The 24,316-nt window shown below is 44.0% G+C and overlaps 1 protein-coding gene across 2 annotated transcripts in view; it reads left to right on the top strand.

Annotated features, from left to right (window-relative positions):
- LOC133769018 (ubiquinol-cytochrome c reductase complex assembly factor 1) overlaps positions 1-24,316 on the top strand; it is a 133,835-nt gene that overhangs the window by 74,827 nt on the left and 34,692 nt on the right. For both annotated transcript variants that reach the window (XM_062204098.1, XM_062204097.1), the window contains exon 7: positions 1,581-1,689. In XM_062204098.1, coding sequence (XP_062060082.1) covers positions 1,581-1,689 — 109 coding nt within the window. The remainder of the gene's footprint in view (positions 1-1,580; positions 1,690-24,316) is intronic.

Raw genomic sequence — 24,316 nt, 5'->3', positions numbered from 1 at the left:
ATTGAAAAATAGGGGCCGGCGCTGTGGTGTAGCAGATGAAGCCATCGCCTGCAGTGCTGGCAATCCCATATGGGCACCAGTTCAAGTCCTAACTGCTCCACTTCCAATCTGGCTCTCTGCTATGGCCTGGGAAAGCAATGGAAGATGGCCCAAGTACTTGGGCTCCTGCACCCGCATGGGAAACCCAGAAGAGGCTCCTGGCTCCTGGCTTCGGATCAGCACAGCTCCAACTGTTGTGGCCACTTGGGGAGTGAACCAGTGGATGAAAGACTTCTCTTTCTTTCTCTCTCTCTGCCTCTCCTTCTCTCTCTGTGTAACTCTGACTTTCAAGTAAATAAATAAATCTTTAGTACATATATATATGTAAAAAATAGAAAAATAAACAGACTTGATCTTTCAGTAGAGTTTATGTTCTAGTGGGGAAAACAATTTGATAATTACACATATATAACTAATACTTTCTGTGATCTGTGTTGTCCAACAAAATGTAATGCAAACTAAATATATAACTTAAAATTTTCTAGTAGTGGGGCTGACACTGTGGTGTAGTGGGTTATGCCTCTGCCTGTAGTTCTAGTATCCCCTGTGGGTGCTGGTTTGAGTCCTGGCTGCTCCACTTCCGATCTACCTCCCTGCTGATGGCCTGGGAAGGCAGTAGAGGATGGCCCAAGTGCTTGGGCCTCTACACTCATGTGAAACGCCCAGAAGACGCTCCTGGCTCCTGGCTTTGGATCAGCTGGGCTGTTGCAGCCATTTGGGGAATGAACAAGTGCATGAAAGACCTCTCTCTCTGTGTTTCTCCCTCTTTCTATAACTCTGCCTCTCAAATAAATGAATAAATCTTAAAAAACAAACAAATAAAAGAGTCTTCTAATTAAAATTTTTTTTCTACTAGCCACATCTTAAAAAGTAAAAAGGAACCAATGAGTTAATTTTAATAATAAATGTAACCTATTATATCTGAAACATTATTTCAACATGAAGGCAATATAAAAATGAATGAGATTCTTTTTCTGTAACTAAACCTTTGAAATCTCAAGTTTGTATTGTATCTTAGTTTGAACTAGCCATATTTAAACTTGAGAGCTACTATGGTAGCTAGTGGCTACCACAGAGGACAGTATAGTTCTATATCTAGCTTTACAGTTTGTGGTGTTGGACAAATCATTTTCTTCTTGTAGGGCCCCTATTTTCATCTGTAAAATGAAGGACTCAGACTTGCTTATCTTCTAATAAACAAATGTCCCTTTTATGTATGACAGAGCCTTCTAAGGTACTCTAGATAGGCTATTTCTTGATTTGGGTGGTGCTTTATGTGGGGGTTTAGGGGTGTATACACACACACACACATATAGTAGGTAAAAATTCACCAACTATAAACTTAAAGTTTATGTATTTTATAGTGTTGGGTTTGTACCTTAATAATTTTTTTTAAAGAAATAAGGTCACTTCCAGTTTTTTGATTGAATGCCTATTGCCAGAATCACTCTTAGATAAGCAGGCCTTCATTGGAAATGTGTCATGTGAAAAATGCAAACAGCCAGTGACTGTTTATTTATATGTCTTCTTCCCCATGCCAGGATGTGTCTAGTCCGAATGAAGCAGGAAGGCCGGAGTGGGAAATACATGTGTCGTATCATAGTTCATTTTATGTGGGAGGATGTTGAGCAGCGTGGCAGAGTCATGGGGGTAAGTGAGAGCTACCAGATTCTGGTTCTAGACAACTCTAATGAAAGATTAATCGCCTGACTAAATTTGCGATTTATGATGTTCCAGAATGCTTTGCTTTTAGATTTCTGTGAAATGTTGCCTATGCCAAGTGTTGGTTCAGCTTAAGTCACTTTTTTCTTTTTTCTTTTTCTTTTTTTTTTTTTTAAGATTTATTTGAAAGTCAGAGTTACAGAGAGAGAGAGAGAAAGAGAGAGAGAGGTCTTCCATCCAATGGTTCACTCCCCAGATGGCTGCAACGGTTGGAGCTGTGCTGATCCGAAGCCAGGAGCCAGGAGCTTCTGCCGGGTTTCCCACGATGGTGCTGGGGCCCAAGTACTTGGGCCATCTTCTACTGCTTCTCAGGCCATAGCAGAGAGCTGGAATGGAAGTGGAGCAGCTGGGACTTGGACTGGTGCCGACGCACATTATTTTGAAAGTCCATTTTCCAGGGTCGGCGCTGTGGCATAGCGAGTAAAACCACTGCTTGCAGTGCTGGCATCCCATATGAATGCCAGTTCAAGTCCCGGCTGCTCCTCTTCCTATCCAGCTTTCTGTTATGTCCTAGAAAAGCAGTGGAAGATGTCCCAAGTCCTTGGGCCCCTGCACCTGCTTGGGAGACCTGGAGAAAGCTCCTGGCTCTTAGCTTTGGATCTGTGCAGCTCTGGCCGTTGCAGCCATCTAGGGAGTTAACCAGCGGATGGAAGACCTCTCTCTCTCTCTCTTTCTCTCTCTCTCTCTCTCTCTCTCTGTAACTCTGCCTTTCAGATAAATAAATAAATCTTTAAAAAACAAAAGTCCATTTTTCTTGAGCCTTTTTAAATACTCTCATATATTTTAGATGTGTTTTTATTTAAAACATTTCTTTTTTACATTCAAAATGTTCTGAGGCTGAATTCTGGCTATTTACCTCATTCCTTAATAAGTAAGCACTGTTTGGTGTGCATCTTTTATGACTTTTTCCTATGTTATCTTTAGAAAATACGTAGTACTAGGCCGGCGCCGCGGCTCACTAGGCTAATCCTCCGCCTTGCGGCGCCGGCACACCGGGTTCTAGTCCCGGTCGGGGCACCAACCCTGTCCTGGTTGCCCCTCTTCCAGGCCAGCTCTCTGCTGTGGCCAGGGAGTGCAGTGGAGGATGGCCCAAGTCCTTGGGCCCTGCACCCCATGGGAGACCAGGATAAGCCCCTGGCTCCTGCCATCGGAACAGCGCGGTGCGCCGGCCGCAGCGCGCCTACCGCGGCGGCCATTGGAGGGTGAACCAACGGCAAAAGGAAGACCTTTCTCTCTGTCTCTCTCTCACTGTCCACTCTGCCTATCAAAAAGAAAAAAATAAATAAATAAATAAATAAAAAGAAAATACGTAGTACTGGTTTTGTGTGCGTGTCTGTGTATATGTGTATTTTATTATCTGTGATATCATTTGTTATGAACTCATGTACAGCTTTCTTTTTTTCTTCAACAATGTCTTAGAGATCTTTTCACACTGCATGAGAATTAGATGGGACATGCCCAATCATGTTTTACTTTACTATAGTTATTTTCACATACTTCCATATTGTTGTCTGGTGATATTGCGTGCTTGCTTGCTTGCTTGCTCTGTATAACATCGAAGTCTTTGAGACTTTATCCTGAAGTTGATAGTTGTCTGCTCAGAATCTGCAGTGAGAATTTTTCACATTTTCCTGTCCTGGAAGGATATGCATGCGGAGGATGCACAGCGGACATGGGTTTGCTTCTTAGTATTTTCATTTCTTTGTCTGAGACAGCAGGCCATTGGTATTTCCAGTCCTTCTAAGAAGATGATTACATGTACTAATTTTAGCTGCTAGCATCATCATCTTTTTTTTTTTTTTTTAAAGATTCATTTATTTGAAATGCAGAGTTACAGAGACAGAGGGAGAACTGGAGAGAGAGATAGATCTTCTATTTGCTGGTAACTCCCCAGCTGGCCTCAATGGCTAGAGCAGGACCAGGCCGAAGCTAGGAATCAGGAGTTTCGTCTGGGTCTCCCATGTGGGCGCAGGGACCCAAGCGCTTGGGCCATCTTCTGCTGCTTTTTCAGGTATATTAGCAAGGAGCTGAATTGAAAGTGGAGCAGCTGAGACATGAACTGGCACCCGTATGGAATGCTGGTGTCACAGGAGGCAGCAGCTTAACCTGCTGTGCCACAATGCCAGCCCCATCATCATCCATTTTTTTTTTTAAAGATTTATTTATTTATTTGAAAGAGTTACACAGAGAGAGGAGAGGCAGAGAGAGAGAGAGAAGTCTTCCATCCGATGGTTCACTCCCCCCATGGCCACAACGGCCGGAGCTGTGCCGATCCGAAGCCAGGAGCCAGGAGCTTCTTCGCAGTCTCCCACATGGGAGCAGGGGCCCAAGGACTTGGGCCATCTTCTGCTGCTTTCCTGGGCCATAGCAGAGAGCTGGACAGGAAGTGGAGCAGCTGGGTCTTGAACTGGCGCCCATATGGGATGCCAGCGCTTCAGGCCAGGGCGTTAACCCACTGTGCCACAGCGCCGGCCCCATCATCATCTATTTTAAAGTCAATATTTAACTCTCTTTGTAATTGTCCTTTATTTCCTTTTTTGTTTTTCTCAATATCATGCCTTCCTGATATCTTAGCTGCCCAGAGTGAGATTGGTGGCCTTTAAGCCAGCTGAGCATCCCATGTGCCCTCAAGTACTTACTACCCAACCGTGTGTCAGCACATAGTAGACACAGTGTGGTGTTAGTATTCTCAAAGTGTCCCATTGAATGGTGACCAATAATATCCCTGGGCAGCCAAAGCCTTGGCTGACTGCCAGGCAGTGATGCAGTAGCTCTTCTGTTAGTGAACTTGTTTTTCTTATCACTGTTGACTAAACTCTACTGGAAGCTCAGCCACTAGAGCCACGTGGGCCACAGCTGTCCCATACCTAATGGCTTAATAAGTCATAACTTGCTGACTTCTGGACCACAGGAATCTTTTAATTCACATTCTCCTCCTTTCCAGTGAATTTCCTTCTGGACCTCCATCTGTGTCCCTGTCACAATCGTCAATGCTTTGAGCCTTCTACTGTTACTTTGTAATGTCCCTGCTACTTAACTGTAAGCTTTATAAAGGCAGGAAGCAGTTTTGCTTATTTTTTCCTTATGTAGTAAATATTGAGCAAGTAAATACTTGTTGAATGGATGAACAGATTGAACTTCAGCCTCTGGAATTCTGTTTTAAATCCAGTTTATTCACCAGACAAATCATAACTGACTTATTAGTGTTGGTCCATATATCTATCAGTACAGTCCTGTATGAGCTAGTCTGTTATCTCATGTTTTTTTGTTTTTGCTTTTTTAAGATCTGGATTGTTCAAGATATGGTGCTGCTTTTTCAGAAGTCTTTTAACTTAGTATTTCTTGAATGTTTTTGTGACTATCTTGTTAAAATATGGATTCTGATTGAGTAGGGCTGGGGCCAGGGCATCTACATTTTCAAACGGTTTCTGGGAACTGCCAGTATTGCTAGTGGTACAGGATGGGGAACAGGCAGCCACGTTTGAATACCAAGTTACAGGTGATGCCATGGTACAGGCTCTTACTTGCCTTCATAAGGAGGAATACTCAAGCTCTGTTTTCATTTCAAAGTCTATAAATAAAAGATGATTAGAAAATAATAGAGATCTGGAAGAATTGGGGGATTATTATTCCTTTTCTGTTACAATTTCCTTAATCTCCTTTTTCCACTCTCATGGCTTAAATATATATATGTAAACATATATAGGCAATTGCCTATATAAACATATGTTGGCCAAAAAAAAAATGCATTGTGGCACAGTGGGTTAAGCCGCCACCTGCACCGCTAGCATCCTATATTGGAGTGCTAACTCAAGTCGCATGTGCTTAGCTGATCCTGCTCTCTGCTAATACGCCTGGGAAAGCAACAGAAGATGGACCAAGTACTTGGGTCCCTACCACCCATGAGGGAAACCTGGATACAGTTCTAGGCTCCTGGCTTTGGTCTGACCCAGCCCAGGCCATTGTGGCCATTTGGAGAGTAAACCGGGAGTTGGAAGATCTCTTTCCATGTCTCTCCTTGTCTCTATGTGACTCTGCCTTTCAGATAAATAAATAAATAAATAAATAAATAAATAAGGAAAAAAAACTGCACTGTATTTGGTACAGTGGTTAAGACACTCCATATCAGAGAACCTGGTGTGGGCCCAGCCTATTCCACTTCCAATCCAGCTTCTTGCTAAATGTGTACCCTGCAAAGCAGCAGATGATGCCTAAGTACTTGGGTCCCTGCCACCCTTATGACAGAGATCCAGATTGAGTTTGAGCTCCTGGTTTCAGACTGGCCCAGTCTGGGCAGTTGTAGGCATCTGTGGAGTGAACCAGCTAGTAGAAGATCACCTTGTCTCTCTATCTCACTGTCTTTCAAATAAGATGAAAATAAGTTTAAAAATTATATGTAAAGCACTTCTAAGTTGTGAATGAATGTGTATGGAAGAGAATATGTGTATGTGTAGAGGGACGCTCAGTCCTTGTGTGTCCCACTTGAAGAAATGGAACATGTGGCTGGGGGAAGTATAAGCAGTGTGGAAGCCCGTCTGGCCAGGTCCTCACCCCGGCTGGCAAGTGCTTCCTCTTCTGAGCTTCAGTTTCTTCATTTAAGAAAAGGTGGTGGCATTGAAGGGAACTAACTACATGGTTTCCAAGTTTTTTTCAGCTTTGAAAACCTTTGATTTAAAGGTGGTAATTTGCAAATCTATCTCTGTGGTATTTGGCAACCCAAGTGAACCTCTGTAAGAAAACGCATATAAAAAATAGAATTTATAAAACCAATCCATGTAGTGGTGATTTTTCTCAGGCTAAAGAATTCCTAGAGGTCATTATCTGAGTGGATTGGTATGGGGAAGATCAAGAACCAAGAAAGCCACTTGCTATTAATGATGAACTAGAAATTTGAATCAAGAACGCCTTTGAGATTAGAATTCCAGTCTTCTTTGCTGTAAAAATTTTCATTTTACAAAAATTTGTTTCATACCAGCTTTTTAGGAGCCCAACTATTGTGAAAAATGGAGCAGACTCATATATCATTGTGAGGCTGGTACAAAAAACAATTATTAAATTTGAGGTTACAGAAATCACATCAATAATTTAGAGTGTTCTGACTTAAAAAAACATTTATTTGGGATTTAAACATATAAATTAGCTGTGGAAATAAAGTTCATTATATCACCTCATCTGGTCTTGTTTTATTTCATTAACTGGTTCTTAAAAACCTTTGTGAACAGAGTTGCAGCTGAAGAGATTGGAGACCATTTTTCCTTGGGCCTTTGCCGCACTCCTGAGTGTTGGTAAGAGTAAAGAACTAAGACTTGACACAGCTGTAAAAACAGACAGCGCCTTTGGCCTCAGCACTTTCTCCTGTGCAGGCAGATTTCAGATGTAAATTTCACTTGCTGCCTCTCCTACTAATGAAGTAAGTTCTTTTGCCGCGTTTGCAGCCAGGTGTGTCCAGTCTTGTGGCTAACCGGCGCACTTTACTTAATTTTTCCATTTGTGACATTTCAACCAAACTTAAAAAACAAACATAAAAATTAGCTCAAGGCAGTGGCTCAAAGTGTTAATGGTAACCTTAGGCTGGCTAAACAACTTCCTTTCAGTTCTACCCTGCCAGACATCCCCACCTTGTGGCTTGAAATGAGCAGGTTTAAGCTTTCCAGCCATGGAGGCAGAGGTGGGGAGGGTGGGGATGGGCTATAGTTCAGAAAGTAGAGTTATATTATACTTATCAATGGTCCCAGTATGCCAGTTGCTGTGAAAGACCTCCAAAGACTTCTTGTTATCAGCATTCCAGAATAAGAGTGAACCTTCTGCCACTCTTTGTCTCCTGCTTGCTTCGAAGCTGAGCTGCATGATGGGATGGTGCGGAAGACCTAGGAGGAGGAGGAACTGTGGGCCCAACTGGATTCTTTTTTTTTTTTTTTAATTTTTGACAGGCAGAATGGACAGTAAGAGAGAGAGACAGAGAGAAAGGTCTTCCTTTTGCCATTGGTTCATCCTCCAATGGCCGCCGCGGCCAGCGCGCCCCGGCCGGCGCGCTGCGCTGTTCCGAAGCCAGGAGCCAGGTGCTTCTCCTGGTCTCCCATGCGGGTGCAGGGCCCAAGCACTTGGGCCATCCTCCACTGCACTCCCGGGCCATAGCAGAGAGCTGGCCTGGAAGAGGAGCAACCGGGACAGAATCCGGTGCTCCAACCGGGACTAGAACCCGGTGTGCCTGCACCACAAGGCGGAGGATTAGCCTGTTGAGCCACAGCGCTGGCTCCAACTGGATTCTTTTGTGAAATTCTGCTTTGCCTTTCTGAGTCCACATTTTGCTTTGCAAGGCCCTTTGTGATCACACTCCGACTACCTCTCCAGACTCATTCCCCTGGTTCTTCTTCTTCTGTTTTTAAAGATTTATTTATTTATTTGAGAAGTAGAGTTACAGATAGAGAGAGGGAGAAACAGAGAAAAGGGTCTTCCATTTGCTGGTTCACTCCCCAAATGGCTGGAGCTTGGCCAATCCAAAGCCAGGAGCCAGGAGCTTCTTCCAGGTCTCCCACGCGGGTGCAGGGCCTAAGCACTTGGGCCATCTTCCACTGCTTTCTCAGGCCATAAGCAGGGGACCTGGATCTGAAGAGGAGCAGCGAGGACCTGAACCACCATCCATATGGGATGCTGGCTCTGCAGGTGAAGAAGGTTTAGCCTGCTATGCCACAGCACCAGTGCCTCTCCCTAGTTCTTCGGAAGCCTTCTAACACATGTGCCTGGCACTTAGTAAGCATTCAGTGAACATAACATTCCATCCTTGCTTCACATACCTTTCTTTCCAGCCTGGCTGAATGCCTTGCTATTCCTCTCGCGTGTCTTCTGATGTGGTGCATATATTTAGATTGCCCTAACACCCCAGCCCCAATTCCTTGACATTCTTTCACTCCAGACTGGAAGCCAATCCCAGTTTCCTCTAGCAAGAAGTACCATAATAAATTTTTTTTATGATAGTGTGGTATAAACAGAGCCTTCCCTCTCTGGTTTTTGTTTTTTTTTTTTTTTTTTCTTTTAAGATTTATTTATTTATTTGAAAGAGTTGCACAGAGAGAGAAGGAGAGGCAGAGAGAGAGAAAGGGTCTTCCATCCGCTGGTTCACTCCCTAGATGGTCCCAACGGCTGGAGCTGTGCAGACCCGAAGCCAGGAGCCAGGAGCTTCTTCCAGGTCTCCCATGTGGGTGCAGGGGCCCAAGGACTTGGGTCATCTTCTACTGCTTTCCCAGGCCGTAGCAGAAAGCTGGATCGGAAGAAGAGCAGCTGGGACTTGAACTGTTGCCCATATGGGATACTGGCATTGGAGGCAGTGGCTTTACCTACTAAGCCACAGCACTGGCCCCCCATAATAATTTATATGTATCCTCCTTTGGATTCTTACTGTTGCTATTTTGTATTTTCGTTGTTCACCTGTGTTGACCATCTTCCAGGTGAATTCCTTGGGGGGCAGGAGCCCATGCAAAGTGCCTGTTCTTGTCTCTTGTCTGAGTAGGTGCCTAAGAAGAGAGTTCTGGAGGTCCATAATAAGTACTGAGAAAAGAGGGGCCTGGAAACATCCTTTTTAATTCTGAGTTTATTTGCTATGTTAGTCTTAAATATTGGAAGTAAAAGAATTGAGAAATCATTTCATCGACTGTTTATTTTTGTTTCTTTATATCATTTTTCCCTAAATTATTTAATTTTAAAAACCTCAATTGGCCAGTGCCGTGGCTCAATAGGCTAATCCTCCACCTGCGGCGCTGGCACACCGGGTTCTAGTCCTGGTCGGGGCGCTGGATTCTGTCCCGGTTGCCCCTCTTCCAGTCTAGCTCTCTGCTGTGGCCCGGGAGTGCAGTGGAGGATGGCCCAAGTGCTTGGGCCCTGCACCCGCATGGGAGACCAGGAAAAGCACCTGGCTCCTGGCTGCAGATCAGCGCGGTGCACCGGCCGCAGCGCGCTGGCAACAGTGGTCATTGGAGGGTGAACCAACGGCAAAGGAAGACCTTTCTCTCTGTCTGTCTCTCTCTCTCTCATTGTCCACTCTGCCTGTCCAAACAAACATACAAAAAAAACTCAATTTATACAGAAGGTATTTTATGTTTCTAAACTAACAGAGGCTTTAAATTTTAACAAAGGCTTTAGTTTTTCTGAAAATTTCCTTCCAGGCCTCTGAAACTCCCTTCCATCTCCTCCCTCCTCCTTGACAGAATTCTTCAAACAAACTTCTGTTTTACTATGAGGTAAAAATTTTGCTGTACTTTGCATCTCTAGGTCAAAATTTAAGCTCACTGCCAGAGGTATTGTTTTTAAAGACAAGGACCACTCTAAAGGTACAGTTTTTGTGGCATTAGATATGAATGGTGTGAGTTTAAATAAAGAACAATCTCTTGGGCTCCAGGCCATGAAAATAAGAATAGTTTTTTGTTCTCATCAATTGTTCTTTTAAAAGTTTTTTAAATGGCTTTGGCTATTGGAGTGAATACTCAGTTATTTGGGGAGGGAAGGCTAAATTCTCAGAAAGCAGAGTAATTCCATTTTGGGATTGGTTTATGAAGTTAAGCAGGGTCCAACTAAGATGTACCTCTGCTAGATGGATTCTTTTCTTTACACAACTTTCCTACCCCCAGGCCTTAAGAAGTAGCAAAAGTACACAGGGTAGGTACACACATGCCTGTATGTGTGCAGTCAGGGTGCCGGTCTGATGGCTGCGGTTACCTGTCCTGAGTGGCACGCTGTACTTACTCCATTTCGAGGGTGTCCCAGAAAGAGAAGTTATAAACCTTTCTGTTTAAAAGTGAATGAAACATGAAACGCCCAACTATGTGTCTGATCATTTATTTTTCATGGCCATTTTTACCTTAATTTATAGATTGTGCATTTCCTGAGCTCTGATTGGTTTTTGTGTTCCTAGGGTACCTAAAATGGAGCTTCATATATAGTAGGCATATAGTAAATGCTTCTTGACTCAATGAGTAAATGAATAAGTAAATTTTATATCCCTTTGTTTCTAATTTTTTTTCAAAAGATTTATTTATTTATTTGAAAGTCAGAGTTATATAGGGAGAAATCTGTTATCCACTGATTTACTCCCTCAGATGGCCACAAGGACCAGGGCTGGTCCAGGCCAAAGCAGGAGCCAGGAGCTTAAACACTTGGACCGTCTGCTTTCCCCAGGCCATTAGCAGGGATCTGGATTGGAAGTGGAGCTGCCTGGACAAACCAGCACCCATATGTCAGCGTCTCAGGCAGCAGCTTAACCCACTGGCCTCTGTTTCTAATTTTTAAGGAAAATGTTATTTATGTATGTGTATATGTATGTGTGTGTGTATTTATTTGTATGTAAGGCAAAGAGAGGCAGAGGGACAGTGAAGAGTGAGAGAGAAGAGAGCCCTTGAGCCCACTTGCTCGCAAGCCCTTTCATCTGCTGCTTCATGCCCTGCCGCAGCTGGGACTGGGTCAGCCTGAGGTCAAGAACCATGAACTCAATCTGAGACCCAAGTACTTGGGCCATCACTTGCTACCGCTAAGAGTGCGCATCAGTAGGAAGCAGAGATGGGACCTGAATCCAGGAACAAAAAGAGGTACAGGTGTCCCAAGAGGTATTTTAACAGCTAAGTCAAATGTCTACCCCTCATTCCCACCCAGCCATCCCATGTTTTAATCTTCAGTTTACTTCATGGAGTTTCTGTGGGGAATTCTTAAGCTCTGGCTCCTCAGGGCACTCACAGTGCCTTGTAGAATACCCCTCCTTAAGGACTGTTCAACTCATGCATGAGAACAGTTTAGCTCTGCAGTCTCTTAGATTTCTTTTGTATGCAGTCTCTTTGAGTGTCTTCTTCCATTTGATACCTTTCCCCCACTAGTTATAACACAGCTTAGAGCTGTATGCATCGGTACAACTAACAGTATTTTCCAAACTTCCCTTTCAGAGGTAGCTAGTGCTTCCCTCAAATAGAGCTCACCCACTCAGGAGGCAGGGGATAAATAGCTCCATAAACCTGCCCTTCCTGTCTCACTTCTGTCTTCCTCACCATCAGTCTTGTCTGTTAAGCTAAAATTCTTGGAGTCATCCTCAAGTTCTACCTCATCCTCTGCATCTGGTTGGCCAGTCAGTTTTCTGTGAATACTTCCAGATTTTATAGATTGTGCATTTCCTAAGCTCTGATTGGTTTTTGTGTTCCTAGGGTACCTAAAATGTACAATAGGCATGTATTAAATGTTTCTTGACTCAATGAATAAATGAATGAGTAACTTTGATATTCTTTTCTTTCTAATTTCTTTTCAAGATTTGTTTATATATTTGAAAGTCAGAGTTAGAGAGAGAAGGGCCATCTCTCTCTGGAATTCTTTTTTTTTTTTTTTTTTTTGACAGGCAGAGTATACAGTGAGAGAGAGACAGAGAGAAAGGTCTTCCGTTTTGCTGTTGGTTCACCCTCCAATGGCCGCCGCGGTAGGCGCGCTGCGGCCGGCGCACCGCGCTGATCCGATGGCAGGAGCCAGGTACTTCTCCTGGTCTCCCATGGGGTACAGGGCCCAAGGACTTTGGGCCATCCTCCACAGCAGAGAGCTGGCCTGGAAGAGGGGCAACCAGGACAGGATCTGTGCCCCGACCAGGACTAGAACCCGGTGTGCCAGCGCCACAAGGCGGAGGATTAGCCTAGTGAGCCGCGGTGCCGGCCTCTCTCTGGAATTGTTACAGATTTTTCCTATCCATCCTGGTTTTATTTATTTATTTATTTATTTGAGAGGCAGAGTTACAAAAAGAGGGAGCAAGACACAGAGAGACATCTTCCATCCACTGGTTGACTCCCTAAATAGTAATAGTGGTGAGAACTGGATTAGAAGAGGAGAACCCACATAGGATATCGACGCCTCAGGCAGAGGCTCAACCTACTATGCCACAGCTTCAGCCCCTCCTCTCCCTTTTCTGTTGTTACATGTTGATTGTCATCTCTCTCTTTTTTGTAAATGGCTTCTGAATTAATTCCTTGACATTCTAAGGAGTCCTCTTACCGTATAGTTGCTGGAGATTTTTTTCCTAAATCCCACGTCTGATCTTGTCCCTGTTATATTAGAGACCTCTGAGGGCTGTCATTACATGTAGGACAAAATTTAAACTTCTTAATGCATATATAAGACTTTGTAGATGTATAGCAGAATGTGCTTTTTCTTTGAAGAAAAAACACTGAAGTATTTAGGGATAAAATATTTTAAATCTGTAACCTCTTCAAATGGTTTAGCCAAAGAAAAAAGAGATCTAGAGATAGACCAAATAAGGCAAAATATTAACAATTGTAACTGTGAAGACTATAGTAGTTTTATTGTATTATTCTAGCATCTTTTTTTTAAAAAGATTTATTTATTTATTTGAAAGTCAGAGTTACACAGAGAGAGGAGAAGCAGAGGTCTTCCTTCGCTGGTTCACTTTCCAGTAGGCCGCAACGGCCGGAGCTGCGCAGATTAGCAGCCAGGAGCTTCTTCCGGGTCTCCCACACGGGTGCAGGGGCCCAAGGACTTGGGCCATCTTCTACTGCTTTCCGAGGCCATAGCAGAGACCTGAATCGGAAGTAGAGCAGCTGGGTCTCCAACCGGCACCCATAGGGGATGCCGGCGCTTCAGGCCAGGGTGTTAACCCACTGTGCCACAGCGCCGACCCCTCTAGTGTCTTTTTTTTTTTTTTTTTTTTTAAAGATTTATTTGAAAGACAGCATTACAGAGAGAGAAGGAGAGACAGAGAGAGAAATCTTCCATCTGCAGATTCACTCTCCAAATGGCTGCAATGACCAGGAGCCAGGATCTTTATCCAGGTCTCCTCCGTGAGTGGCAGGAGCCTAAACACTTGGGCCATCATCTGCTGCTTTCCCAGGCACATTAGCAGGGAGCTGGATCAGAATTGGAACAGCCACAGTGCCAGCCCCATATTCTAGCATCTTTTATAAAAAAGGTTTAAAATTCTTCAAGGTAAAAAAAAAAATGGAGAGAAAATGAATAGTCATGTTTTGGCTCCAGCCCACTTTTGTCTGTTCTCCCACACATGGCACCCATGCCCCTGCAAAACAAATATTCCTGTCACACAGACTCGTCTTCCTCTTGTGCCAGACTTTCACTGGTACCATACTGTACCTTGTTCTTCTGTGCCTCTAAGCTTAGTTTATGCCATTTATGAATTGGTCTTAATGCCCTGTCTCCTTTCCTCATGGCCCGGCTTCCTCCTACAAGCTCTTCTCAGCTCCACCCTCTGTATGGTTGCATCATTTGCACAGACTTCTGGGGTAGAGCTTAGCATGGTGTGCTATAATGACAGGTCTCTGTGATGAGTGTCTAACACAGTCACTTCTCACATGCTTCTTGGATGAACATAGCTTCTTGCTTTTGTCAGCATCTGGCTAGTCTTTCTCTCAGATATGGACTTAACTCAGTGATCTCAATCACACTTGGCTTCAGTTTCTTTTTTAAAAAAATGCTTTTCCAGAATAGTGTTTTTGTTATTGTTGTTGTTTGTTTTTAAAGTTCATTTATTTATTTTATTTGAAAGGTAGAGTTACAGAGAGGCAGAGGCAGAGAGAGAGAGAGGTCTTCTAACCATCCGCTGTTCATGCCCCAGATGGCCACAATGGCTGGAGCTGCGCCAATACGGAGCCAGGAGCCAGGAGCTTCTTCTGGGTTTCCCATGCAGGTGCAGGGGCCCAAAGACTTGGGCCGTCTTCCACTGCTTTCCCAGGCCATAGCAGAGAGCTGGATGGGAAGTGGAGCAGCCGGAACTTGAACTGGCGCCCACATGGGATGCTGGCACTTGAAGGCAGCGGCTTTACCCACTGTGCCACAGCACTGGCCTCCTGGGTTCAATTTCTCTGACATTCCCCCTACACCACTACGATTACCATGGCCACCAAAAAAGGTTCCTTTCTTTCTCACTGCACTGGCTCATGGGTTCTCTGGCTATCCCATTAGCTATACATTTAGTCTACTTTTAGGATAAATGAACCTTGGCATGTTAGACTTGTTGCCTCAGAGATTCTTAGTGGTTCTCAATCTGTGAAGAAGGTCAAATATATGTATTTTGGAAAAAATCTTCCCAGGAGGTTTCTGATGTGCATCTCTAATTAAAGACCATACAGTCAGGGCCAGCGCTGTGGCGCAGCGGGTTAACACCCTGGCTTGAAGCGCTAGCATCCCATGTGGGCGCCGGTTCAAGACCCAGCTGCTCCACTTCCAATCCAGCTCTCTGCTATGGCCTGGGAAAGCAGTGGAAGATGGCCCAAGTCCTTGGGTCCCTGCACCCGTGTGGGAGACCCGGAAGAAGCTCCTGGCTCCTGGCTTTTGGATCAGCACAACTCCAGCCATGCGGCCAATTGGGGAGTGAACCAGCAGATAGAAGACCTCTTTCTCTCTCTCTCTCTCTCTGCTTCTCCTCTCTCTGTGTAACTCTGACTTTCAAGTAAAATAAATAAATATTAAAAAAAATAAATAAATAAAGACCATACAGTTGGGGCCTGTGCTGTGGCAAAGCAGGTAAAGCAGCCACCTCCAGTGCCTGCCAACATCCCATATGGGTACTAGTTCGAGTCCCAGCTGCTCCACTTCTGATCCACCTCTCTGCTATGGCCTGGGAAAGCAGTGAAAGATGGCCCAAGTCCTTGGGCCCCTGCACCCACATGGGAGACCTGGAAGAAGCTCCTGGGTCCTGGCTTCGGATCGGCACAGCTCTGGCCATTGCAGCCACCTGGGGAGTGAACCAGCGGATGGAAGACTCTCTCTCTCTCTGCCTCTCCTTCTCTATCTGTGTAACTCTTGACTTTCTATCATATAAATAAATCTGTTCTCACCCTCTTATTTGTTTGTTGAATAAGTGGAGGCTCAGAGAAATTGGGTGGTTTGGTTGAGGTCATACAACTAGAAAACAGCTGAGTGAGGATCCCAAACAAGATCATGCCAATTCTCAGTCCACTGTCCTCTGCAGGTATTATAGTATCTTCCCCCAAAGTCAGCCTTTTCTCCAGTGGTGTACCGGACTTCCAAGAGAGCTTTTCTTGAATTGAGAGACATTCCACTTGTATGGTCCAGTCCCAAACCTGAGGCCTATTTTACTCTGAATTTCTAATCCAATACAGCAGGGGTTTCCTACTCAACAGGACTAATAGATTAAGGGGAGGAAAGACAGATGAGATTGCCAACAATATTTTGAATTTTTTTCTTCTTCCAGCATTTACAGTCTGAATCTCTCCACATCCTCTGAATTTGCCTTCGTTGATTTTACATTTTTCAGAGACTCCTTGGTGGTGTTTTTTTAAGAGTGGAGGAACACCAAGACTGAGCACCATGCTTTGAGGGGCTGGGCCGGGAGACTAACAAAGGCAGTATTATGCTGTGCTCAGCAAAGCCAGTAAATGAATTCAGGAGACACCTAGATGTGTTTCTAGAGGAGAGCATGAGGGGGAGGGGTCCTGGTGAAAAGTCAGAAAGGTGGGATAAAGATAAATTAAAATGGGGCCAGCACGTTGGGTACTGGACAGCCTCTTCCTGTTCCCACCATTGCTTCAGATTTCTCATTCTGCTTAATTAAAAAAAAAAAAAAAGTAGTCTTTACCATGCACCTCAACAGTCACCCTTCCCTCCCCCACTTTCTTAGGAAAAGAACCGAGTTTTAGGGCTTTCCTAGGATAGTACTGCAATGTCTGTTACTTGAGTGCTACATCTAGTGTCTGTTTCTGTGAAAACTGAAAAGGAACCTTAAAATAATCTCATCCATGAGAAATCCACCTCATGGGGCCAAATCAAAGCATGTGGTCTCCAGACCAGAGCCTCCCTCAGCTTCACTTGGGAACATGTTAACAGGGCAAGTCCTAGGCTTACACCCTGGATCTGCTACATTGGAAGCTTTGCTGATGGCACTCCGTAATCTATTTTTTAACAAATCCTGCAGTTTGAGAACCACTGTTGCTAGTCTAATCCTGTTGTCCAGGAGAGTTGAGTATAAGTTAGAAGCCAATTGAAGAGTAGAGCTCAGTTTCCTGATTGTCAGCTCTTGCTGTTGTCCTTGCTCAGAGGAACGCGGGCTAATGACATGTGAAGCTTGAGGCTGTCGACTGAATACAGAGACAAATCCCTGCAGTGCTAGTAGCTAACACTTAGTCAGCACTTTCTTTTTGCCGTGCACTTTCTAAGGAACCATTTGAATTGTGCTGCTCTTAAAACAGTTTTACCTTTAAGGTCGGTGGTATTTCTATCCTAATTTTACAGCTGAGGCAGCTGAGACTCGGCGTGTTGGCTTCCTGTACAGACAGACTACCATGGACTTAGTGACTTAAAACAAGTCATTCTCTCACAGTTACAGAGGCCAGAAATCCATCTCATGGGGCCAAAATCAAAGTGTGGGCAGGACGGTGCTCCCCCTGGAGGCGCTAGGGGAGAATCTATCTCTTGTCCCTTCCAACTTCCGGTCACTGCCAATGTTCCTTGACTTGTGGCTCCATCATGTCAGACTCTGTCTCTGTAGTCATGTTGCTGTCTCCTGTCTGGGTCTAATCTCCCTCTGCCTCTCTGTTTCAAAGATAAGGGTGAGTGCATTTAGGGCCCACTTGATTGATCTAGGATAACCCTCCACCTCAAGAATCTAGTCACAGCTACAAGATCCATTTTTTTTAAAAAAGATTTGTTTTATTTATTTGAAAGAGTTACCGAGAGAGGGAGAGAGATCTTCTGTCTGCTGGTTCATTCCCCAAATGGCAGCGACAGCCAAGGCTGGGCTAGAGCAAAGCTAGGAGCCAGGAACTTCATCCGGGTCTCCCATGTGGATGCAGAGGCCTAAGCACTTGGACCATATTCTACTTTTCCCAGGTTCATAAGCAGGGAGCTGGATCAGAAGTGGAGCAGTAGGGATTTGAACTGGCATCCGTATGGTATGCCTGCATTGCAGGCAGTGGCTTAACCCATTATACCACAACACTGGCCCCCTTGCAAAGTCCATTTTGGCAATATATGGTAATATTCCTAGGTTCCAAGGAGTGAGATATATCTTTTTGAGAGACTATTATTTAGTCTACCACACTTAGATAATTTTTTTAAAAAGATTTATTTATTTGAAAGCCAGAGTTACAGAGAGAGAAAGAGAGAAAGATCTTCCATAAGCTGATTTGCTTCCCAAATGGCCGCAACAGCTAGGGCTGGGCCAGGCTGAAGCCAGAAGGAGCCAGGAACACCATCTGGGTCTCCCGAATGGATGCCAGGGACTCAAGTAGTTGAGCCATCATCTGCTGCTTCACAGGCACATTAGCAGAAATCTGGATCAGAAGCTGAGCAGCCAGGACTGAAACTGTCACTCTGATGTGTGATGTGGACATCCCAAGCCATGGCTTAGCCCACTACATCGCAGTGTCACCTCTAGTTAAGATTTTTAACCTAAATTTATTTTTTTCTTCCTCTAACTTCCATAAGATGCACTTGTCATGCAACATTGAACCTGGTAGATATTAAGATTTGCGTATATTGGTCCTGGCTCCTCCAGTTAGATGTTAGCTCACAGGGGACAGGGATTAAAAAAAAAATGGAGATATAATTAATATGCTATAAACCTCACCATTTAAGATGGTCTTTTTAGTAAATTTACAGTGTTATATACCCATCACAACTGTCTAATTTCAGGATATTTTCATTATTCAGAAAAAAAACTGTGCCCGTTGACAGATACTCCTTACTCTTCCTTTCTCCATCCTCTGGAAGCCATTACTTTACTTCTGTCTCTATGGATTTATTACTCTGTTTTTCATTGGTGTATAGAAATACCTGAAGTGGGCTGCCTTATAAAGAAAAGAAATATATTTCGCTCATATTTTGGAGGCTGCAGATTCCAAGAGCATTGCACAGGCTCTTATGGGCCCCCTTGGTATATCTCTTTTTGATGGGACCCCCTTGGTATATCATCTCTTTTTGATGGGTGGCCTTCTTACTGGCAGTCCCAAGAAGGCACAGTATATCACATGGCAGGAGACAGGGAGCACACGTGTCGTCTGTGTTTGTCTCTCTCTTCTAAAGCCACCAGGATCCAATCATGGGAGCTCCACCCTAATGACCCAATCCAATCCCAGTCACCTCCCAAACACGCCACCTCTAAATGCAATAGTCAGCTTAGGTTTCTAACTTCTTATTTCCATTAACATATAAGAGTTCTTCAACAAATTTAGAATTAAAGCATAAAGTGCATTTCCCATGAACCTTTTGAAGACCCCTCATATTGCCTTGGGGATTAAACTTCATGAGTGCAAGAAGACAAACCATATTCAATCCATAATTATGAACTGACCTATTATGGGTATTTTATATAAATGGAATTGGATGCTATATAACCATTTATGTTTGGCTTCTTTGATTTAGTATAACATTTTCAAGCTTTGGCCATATTGTAGCATGTTTGAGCACTTCATTTTTTTAAATCGATAGTCTGTTTAGTAGATATACCACATTTTATCATGTCTTCATCAGTTCATGGACATTTGAGTTGTTTCTGCTTTTTGGCCTTTATGAATAATGCTGCTGTGGATATTCATATACAAGTTCTTGTCTGAACATATGCTTTCTTTTTTTTTTTAACTTTTTTAAAAAATTTATTTGACAGGTAGAGTTATAACAGTGAGAGAGAGAGACAGAAAGTTCTTCCTTCCATTGGTTAACTCCCCAAATGGCCGCTACAGCCGGCGCTGCGCCAATCCAAAGCCAGGAGCCAGGTGCTTTTTCCTGGTCTCCTGTGCAGGTGCAGGAGCCCAAGCACTTAGGCCATCCTCCACTGCCCTCCCAGGCCACAGCAGAGAGCTGGATTGGATGAGGAGCAGCCAGGACTAGAACCTGGCGCCCATATGGGATGCTGGTGCACACCACAGGCGGAGGATTAACCAAGTGAGCCACAGCGCTGGCCCTGAACATATGCTTTCAGTTGTCGTAGGTGTATACCTAGGAGTGGGATGCTGGGTCATATGGTGACTCTGTGTTCTTTTTTTTTTTAGGATTGTTTATTTATTTGAAAGTCAGAGTGACAGACAGGAAGAGGGAGAGGAAGATATTGTCCACCTGCTTGTTTAGCACCAAATGGCCACAACAGCCAGGACTGAAACTCTATCCTGGTCTTGGATGGCAGGGATCCAAGTGCTTGGGACATCTTCTGCTGCCTCCCCAGGAACGTTAGCAGGAAGCTGGATCAGAAGCAGAGAAACTGAGAATCCATCCAGAATTCTAGTATGGGATATTAGTGTTGCAAGCAGCAGGTTAACCTGCTGTGCCATGGCAGCAGCCCCTCTATGTTCCCTTTTTGGGATATTATGTCTTTTGTCCAGTTATTGAATTCCTAGCATGATGTCCATTATTTACTTGTTTTTGACACAATATTCTTACAATATGAAGTCTGAATCACATTTCTCATCCTACTACCAACTAAGCATTTAAACCCATCTTCTTGGACAGTAATAGGAGGAGATGGTGTTGAATGATGGAAGTGGTCTGGCCAGCCTGGCCACTCTCTGGGTGAGCCTGAGTAAGTCAAATCACCTCACCTCTCTGGGGAGGAGAGTTAGATGACTTTTACATTCTCTTCCAGACTTAATGTTCTGCAACTCTGAAAGTCTGAAAAGCTAGCCTTGTGTTAAATCCCAGAGCTTGTGTTCTGTTTTTTTAGCAGTTCATCATTCTCTGTCTGATTTTTGTTCCCAGACACAAACAAGGTTTTACCCATCTATCCATCCATTTTATTGTGGCCTACTGGCTTCCAGGTACTGTGCTAAGTACTGGAGATCCAAAGATGATGACTCGGACATTGTCCCTGATGCCCAAGTCTAAGAGGAGAAAACAAACGTTTAAGTAGATAATTACAGAATTAAGAAATTAACATGTTTTAAAATTGTTGAGACTGTCTAGAGGAACAAAGCTAGGGTAGATGACATTTGGGTTGGATCTTTTCAGGTTAGTAGGTGTTTGCTAGACCATAAGAGCATTCTAGGTAGAAGCACAGAGAAGTGAGAGAGGACAGAGAATGTTGGGCTTTATTGGGTAGCTTTTCCCCTTCTTTTCCTGTAAAGTAAAAGCAGATTCTCTATCCAGACTAGCTGCATTTTGAGATCCTTCTGAGTAGCTAATATTGACAGACTCATTGGCTTAAGGGTCTGTAAAACGACATACTTTGTCCTAAGCACTGGATACATGTAGAGCTTCTTCAGTTTTTGTTGTTGTTGTTTTGTTTTGTTTTGTTTTGAGGGGACTTCACATTCAATTTCTGAATAAGGAGGTTCGTTGAATACTTGAGGAGTCCTGGAGTCCTGGTAAAGATTTGGACTTTATCCATAGCACCAACTCAGTTTGGGCTGTCGCAAATACCCTCTTGTCCCTCTAAAGGTTTTACTTACATTAAAATACTAGTGATGTAAAATTTTACAGGATGATCAGCAACAGCACAAACACAATTTCTAACCTTTGACTAGAAACATATATTGAAGGCTTTGTGTTTAAAAACTGCCCTTTCCCCGCCCCCCAGCCCTCATGAGAGGTCATTGTACAGCTCTTTCCATGGTCACTGTTCTCTTCCCTTTTACTGGAGGGCAAAACTAGGGCAGAGAAATAATTTTTATTCACTTCTGAAAGGTTACAGTAATAAAGAAACTCTTGTTAACATCAGAGAACGTTGCAGCCAAGAGTTTTCACAGTCTGGCATTGTTTATTTTACATGTAATTTGGAACCTTCTGCACTCTTAAAATATTGGCACAAAAATGTTTTAACTCTTGAAGTACTTCACCGTAGGCAGCAATTCTGTGATGTCAGAGGGGCAGTAGGGCTCTGGAGAGCCATTTGCCCTTTTCCTGTTGAAGAGAGAACATGGGGTTTGTTGGGGGAGGGGAGCAGAGTCTCTATCACTCGTGTGTCTGCACTTCTCTGCATTGAGAATTAAGAGCTTTCTGTGTCCTGATGAACTTTGAGGCATTCCTTTTTTTTTTTTTAGATTTTTTAATTTATTTATTTGAGAAATATAATTACAGAGAGAAAGGTCTTCCATTGGCTACAGCAGCCGGAACTGAGCTGATCTGAAGCCAGGAGCTTCTTGGTGGGTCTCCCACGCAGGTGCAGGGGCCCAAGCACTTTGGCCATCTTTCACTGTTCCCAGGCCATAGCAGTGCTCTGGATCCGAAGGGGAGTAGCCAGGACACGAAACGGCACACATATGGGATTCCGGTGCTGCAGGCAGAGGCTTAGCCTACTACGCCACAGTGCCGGCCCCTGAGGCTTTCTGTATTAAACAATGAGAGTGGTATCACAATCCTGTTTTCCTTTTGCCATGACTGCCAGCAAGTGCAGAGCTTCCCTTATTTAGATGTTTTGATAGAATTACCCTGTATCCTCTTGTTCTCTCACACACATTTTATTATTAACTCTGACTTTTGCTTTGATTGCGATGCATACTGTGGACCCAACTCTGTGCCAGGTGTTTTGTAGACATCATCTCATTTAATACTTACAGATTATCCTGTGATAGAGGTGAGTGTGCCCTCATTTTATAGCTGCTGACAAATGAAGAAGAGGAAAGTTAAAGTAATTAACTGTGGCCACTGGCGTAAGTCACAGCCCAAATCTGACTGGTGTGAGAGCCTTTGCTCGAAACACATGCCCTTGTTGTAAGCCAGTTTAACCCTTTTTTGGACATTGGCAGAATATAAGCAATAAGGAATGAGTTAGTTAACCTGTCCATTGATAGAAGCACAAGTCACTTATGTTAAAAGCACTTATAATCCACAGAAATATCTGGCTCCACCAAAGGGTGTTTATTACATTTTTTTAGGTTGAATTGACGTTTGAAAATAATTAGAGCAGGATGCCTTGTGTTAAAGTGAGAGAAATACTGGACTGGGAATTAAGTGTCCTTAGTTCTAGGCTCAGTTTTGCTCCCAGATTTTGGAGGACCTTCTCCTTCGTCTGTCTCATGTCCCGTGCACTTAGTAGAGCTGTTTATTAACCCAACCCTGCTAAGCCCCAGGCATTCTCCAGAGCTGACCATGTTCTCTAACCTGTGTGATCTGGGGATTGTAGCCTGCTGTCCTGTGTGGTCTCTTTTCTCCAATTCTGGCACTTTGTTTCTTTGGCCTTCAAAGGGGAGCTTTTGCAAAAGAGGCAGCCCTTCCCACCACCAGGTAAGCTCCACAGAGCTGTCACCAAGCCATGCCCTTCTTCAGAGATCTCCCGCAGAGGGATTCTGTAATCTCTGGTCCCAGTCCATTTTCAGTGCTCACCGGAGGAACAAGAAGGACTCGGGATCGTTCAGTTCTTTTGTACAGAGAGAACTCTGTTCTCTCCTGGAGGACACACCTGCCTTTGACTTTTTGACCTTTAGGAGCTGTCCTTGTGATAGAGAATCCAGATGAGTGCATGCATTACGCTGTTGTGGGCCAGGGAAACAGGCCGTTCTCCCCAAGACTGAGTGAGGACCCCAGTGTGTTTTGTTATCCACCTCTCAGTTGTGGTTATTCAGAGCTAGCAGGCCCAGAAGAGGTCACCAGTTCCCCAAGAAGTTACCTCCCTTCTCTTGGGCTTTGCAGTCTGACATACTTGAGTTCTAATCTCTGCTCTGCCACAGTGTGGCTTGAAGGCCTTGTGTAAGACTAATTCTCACTGTCTCTGTTCCCTTCTCTGTACGATAGGTCATACAGTATGACTTAGCACATACAAGGCACTTGATAAACGTGAGCTATCAAGGCACCCTCTTTGGTCTCACACACTTTTTCAGTAGCACTGACTGGACATAAGCCGCCTTATTTTGAGAGGATTTATGTGTACATCTGTCATGCCTCACTAAATGGCTGGCTTTCTGGAGGATGGAGATCATATGAGTGCCTTTACTCTGTGTCTCCCATTCTGCCTACATGGTTCAGGCGTGTAGCCCGCATGTGGCTGTTGTTGGCTGATTCTGTTAGGATCACTTAGCAGAGAAGGGTGGGCATGAGTGCTTTAGTTTCTGCAGCTGTACCTGGGGAAATAGTAACCCCTTATTTTGGAGTCTTTGAGGACAATTTAAAGCAATATGTGTGAAGTGTTTGGAGCTCTTTGAAAGGAGGGTACTTGGGAAATTAATGGTGTTTTTGCTGTTCTTGGGAAAGCCCTTTGTGGTTCCCAGTGAATAAATTACTTGGAGTGAGTTTTCTAACACCTCCTACTCTACTCTGCTCACTGTTTTTATTTTATTTTTTTTTTTAACTGTCTGCTGTAATGCTTCTTTGCTCATGACTTATAAAGATTTTTTTTTTGGTGTTGGACTTTTGACCCCTTTATGCTCCCAAGAGAGAACTTTCTCCCAGAATAATAGAAGGTGTAAACTATGTATATTGTCCCTTTTCTAGGGCTTGCTGGGGTTAAGGAACAGCAGGCCTGTGGTATGTGCATGGTATTGGGGGCTGGGGAGGGGAGTAGGAGATGATTGCCAGTGACCATTCAGTAGCCTTCTCAGATTCTCCCACTCTTCTCCTTTTCATCCAGTTTCATCCTCTTCTGCTAAGATTCTTTCGATTTCAAATGAACCTTACTGTGTCAGGCATTTTG

Source organism: Lepus europaeus, chromosome 10, assembly GCF_033115175.1.
Source record: "Lepus europaeus isolate LE1 chromosome 10, mLepTim1.pri, whole genome shotgun sequence".
Lineage (NCBI taxonomy): Eukaryota > Metazoa > Chordata > Mammalia > Lagomorpha > Leporidae > Lepus > Lepus europaeus.
Note: the sequence above shows the minus strand (reverse complement) of the source record. Positions and strands in the feature narration are given on the sequence as shown.